The following is a 3,887-nucleotide window of genomic DNA, read 5'->3' as shown; positions in this document are numbered from 1 at the left end:
AATTTTAATAAAATAGAATGCATTGCTGCTCTATTCAGACTATTTAATTCGGGCATTGAGTTGATAGCTTTGGGACAGCAGGGAGTGTCACATGGTTTGATTCAATGGTGCAGCGGTAAAGCTACCTCCTTACAGCTCCAGAGACCAGGGTTTGCATCTGCCCTCCAGCACTGTGTGTGTGTGTGTGTGTGCGTGGAATAGTGTGTGAGGTTCCATCGGGTGCTCCGATTTCCTGCTACATCCCCAAACAAGACATGTTGGTGTCGGTGAGATTATTATCCGCTGCAAAAGATCGAATAACGAGGTGGGAACGTGACAGTCTATTCAAGTGTCAGGGGGGATCATTGTTAGGTGGAGGCAATGCAGAGAACGTATCTGTGCCATAGCTTATTGGGTGGGAACAGGTCAGAGATGGGGAAAGATACAATCGGCTGTCAGATAACGAGAGGGGTGACATGTAAAGCCAGGGGGGGTGATAGAGGTGAGATGGGACCGGCGAGGGGGGGGGGGTAGTGGGCAGTATGTCGTATTGGGATGAAGAGGGGATACATTAGTTGATTAGTGCAGATGTCAGGGGTTACAGGGAGAAGGCACAAGAATTGGGTTGAGATGGATAGATCAGCCATGATTGAATTTGATGGGCCGAATGGCCTAATTCTGCTGCTAAAACTTATGGATGCATGAAATTACGCCATGAGGGGAGCTGTTTGGAAATAGAATAATGCAGATTGCTCTGAGGGCTAGTATAACCTGAACGGGCTGAATGGTGCATATGAGGGTGTATTTGTAAGGGGTTGGGGTTTACCAGTGCACGACCTGGTGGCGCCGCACCTGGGCGCAGTAGGTGTACAGAAATGTGAGGAAAACCATTAGCACAGATATCAAGGCGAGGGCAGCCAAGGTGTACCAGACCAAGCCCATGGCGCTGGTCCCAGCTGCCGCCCTCCTCTCGTTCGGCTCCAGCACCTTCAGGTGGAAAGAGCCGGCCAGTTCCTCGGAGACGTAGCACCTGTAGACCCCCTCGTCGGCTCTCTGGACGCCCTTTATGGTGTAGATGCTTCGGCCCGTCACATCATCCAACGCGTGAGTACTACCCCGCCGTCGGGAGAGATTCGCCCTCGAAACGTCGGTGGAATTTCTCCGCCACGACACCGGGGTGTAAACGGAGGCGCCGGGGCACTTGAAGCTAACGTTCCCGTTGACGTTGACCAAGTAGGTGTCGATCAGGAGGACCCCGGAATGTTGCAAAGGGACGAATTTCCGACCGGGCAGTTCGAGTTTCCTAAAGTGGTCGGCGAATGGGGGCGAGGTAACGCAGGGAACGATGCACGGTTCCAGTCCCAGCTCGGGAGGCCGCCTTGGGAGCAGCAGCCGCTTAGCCAAAGCCCAGAGGCCGCACGGCACCGGTTTCTGGTCGCCCAGGACTTCCCGGACGTAACAAAAACCCACCCGCCTCCTCTCCGCCGGGACCCCGCACCGGTCGCAATCCTCCCAAGCGTTCCACACGGTGAATAGCTCCAAGTGGAGGCCTCCTACTTCTAAGAAACGACTGGGGAGCGAGGACACGCCGATGGATTTGCCCGAGATGTGGACATTTTCCGCGTCCTGCATGTCCACCTCGTAATAAGCGAGGGTCCTGTTTCCTGACTTGCAGAGGTAGACTCCCGCGTCCCGAACCGTGGCGGACCTGATGACTAAATGTGGCCAGGATAACATGCAGCGGGCCCGGAGATCCAGGAGCGCCTCCACCTTCAAGGTTTCTTCTCCCGTTCCAACGAGGACCATCGCCTTGGTGTCGGGCTCCGTCATGTTGTAGTAGACCCAAGCCACGCCGCCAGGGTGGGTCGGTCCGTTGGGGCACAGCAAAGTGGCCGGGTTCTTGGTGAGGAAGGGGACTTGACACGGCCGGTTGGGGTAACAAGCCACCGAGGTCCCACCCCACGCCAGCCGGGCGCCGGTCAACAGCAACAGGGCGATTGGAAGAGTGGGGGACCTCCTCAACGCGGTCCAAACCAACCAGCCGTCCATCCCACGGCGCCTGATCGAGAGACACGTCCCCCGCCTCTACGTCTCCTCTCCTGGAGACCAGAGTGAAGTGGAGAACGTCCCAACAATGGGGCGACCGTTCACTATTCTATCCGGTTGGGTCCTGGGCCCGAACGCTGCCTCGTCTGATTCTAAAAAGAAACTGTAAATGTTCGCTGTTCCATCCAAAATCCCGGCACTTCTCAGCCCAGATGAGTTGGAGTTGAGTTTACATAGAAACATAGAAATTAGGTGCAGGAGTAGGCCATTCGGCCCTTCGAGCCTGCACCGCCATTCAATATGATCATGGCTGATCATCCAACTCAGTATCCCGTACCTGCCTTCTCTCCATACCCCCTGATTCCCTTAGCCACAAGGGCCACATCTAACTCCCTCTTAAATATAGCCAATGAACTGGCCTCAACTACCCTCTGTGGCAGAGAGTTCCAGAGATTCACCACTCTCTGTGTGAAAAAAGTTCTTCTCATCTCGGTTTTAAAGGATTTCCCCCTTATCCTTAAGCTGTGACCCCTTGTCCTGGACTTCCCTAACATCGGGAACAATCTTCCTGCATCTAGCCTGTCCAACCCCTTAAGAATTTTGTAAGTTTCTATAAGATCCCCTCTCAATCTCCTAAATTCTAGAGAGTATAAACCAAGACTATCCAGTCTTTCTTCATAAGACAGTCCTGACATCCAAGGAATCAGTCTGGTGAACCTTCTCTGCACTCCCTCTATGGCAATAATGTCCTTCCTCAGATTTGGAGACCAAAACTGTACGCAATACTCCAGGTGTGGTCTCACCAAGACCCTGTACAACTGCAGTAGAACCTCCCTGCTGCTCCTATACTCAAATCCTTTTGCAATGAAAGCTAACATACCATTCGCTTTCTTTACTGCCTGCTGCACCTGCATGCCTACTTTCAATGACTGGTGTACCATGACACCCAGGTCTCGCTGCATCTCCCCCTTTCCCAATCGGCCACCATTTAGATAATAGTCTGCTTTCCCGTTTTTTTTGCCACCAAAATGGATAACCTCACATTTATCCACATTATACTGCATCTGCCAAACATTTGCCCACTCACCCAGCCTATCCAAGTCACCTTGCAGTCTCCTAGCATCCTCCTCACAGCTAACACTGCCCCCCAGCTTAGTGTCATCCGCAAACTTGGAGATATTGCCTTCAATTCCTTCATCCAGATCATTAATATATATTGTAAATAGCTGGGGTCCCAGCACTGAGCCTTGCGGTACCCCACTAGTCACTGCCTGCCATTGTGAAAAGGACCCGTTTGGTTTATTGTTACGTGTACCTAGATACAGTGAAACGCTTTTTTTGTTGCGTGCTATCCAGTCAGTGGAAGGACAATACATGATTACAATCGAGCCACACACGGTGTACAGATACACGATAAAGGGAATGACGTGATGGAGTTTAGTGCAAGATAAACCCTGTATAGGGAGGTTTCACGACCCATGACCCGTACTGTTGCTATGCTACTCCAAGTGGAGTACACGCGATGAACTGCAGGTAGGCACTTACCAGGGCCGGATTTAGATGAAAAGAGGCCCTAAGCTATTTCACTTGTGAGCCCCCCCCCCCTCCCAATCCCCCACCCCCACGACTAGAGGACCATGACTACCCGACAGTTACAGTGTGACACTTTTAGATCCTACTGTATGTTGTCATTAACCACTTGGTTTTAAAATACATATTGGATTCACCGCGGATGCTTTACCTGGATCGCCGTTTGAAGCTCTGGATTGTTTGGCCTGCTGCTTCAACATCATGGAGTTGTGGTTTGCGGAGCTCCCGTCCTCAGGCCGCGAGATTTCAACATCGCGGAGCCCTGGGATCCC

General features: G+C 52.3%; 1 protein-coding gene across 1 annotated transcript; it reads right to left on the bottom strand.

Annotated features, from left to right (window-relative positions):
• Window positions 1-506: 506 nt before the first annotated feature.
• On the bottom strand, window positions 507-2,158 carry LOC129694333 (protein FAM187B-like). Its single transcript, XM_055631036.1, has one exon. It carries the CDS (start codon window positions 2,026-2,028, stop codon window positions 802-804), a length of 1,227 nt encoding a protein of 408 aa, XP_055487011.1. The 5' UTR covers window positions 2,029-2,158; the 3' UTR covers window positions 507-801.
• Between the last annotated feature and the right edge of the window lie 1,729 nt (window positions 2,159-3,887).

The sequence above is a fragment of the Leucoraja erinacea genome, unplaced genomic scaffold (assembly GCF_028641065.1).
Source record: "Leucoraja erinacea ecotype New England unplaced genomic scaffold, Leri_hhj_1 Leri_629S, whole genome shotgun sequence".
Taxonomy (NCBI): domain Eukaryota; kingdom Metazoa; phylum Chordata; class Chondrichthyes; order Rajiformes; family Rajidae; genus Leucoraja; species Leucoraja erinaceus.
This window is presented reverse-complemented; position numbering and strand designations above follow the sequence as displayed.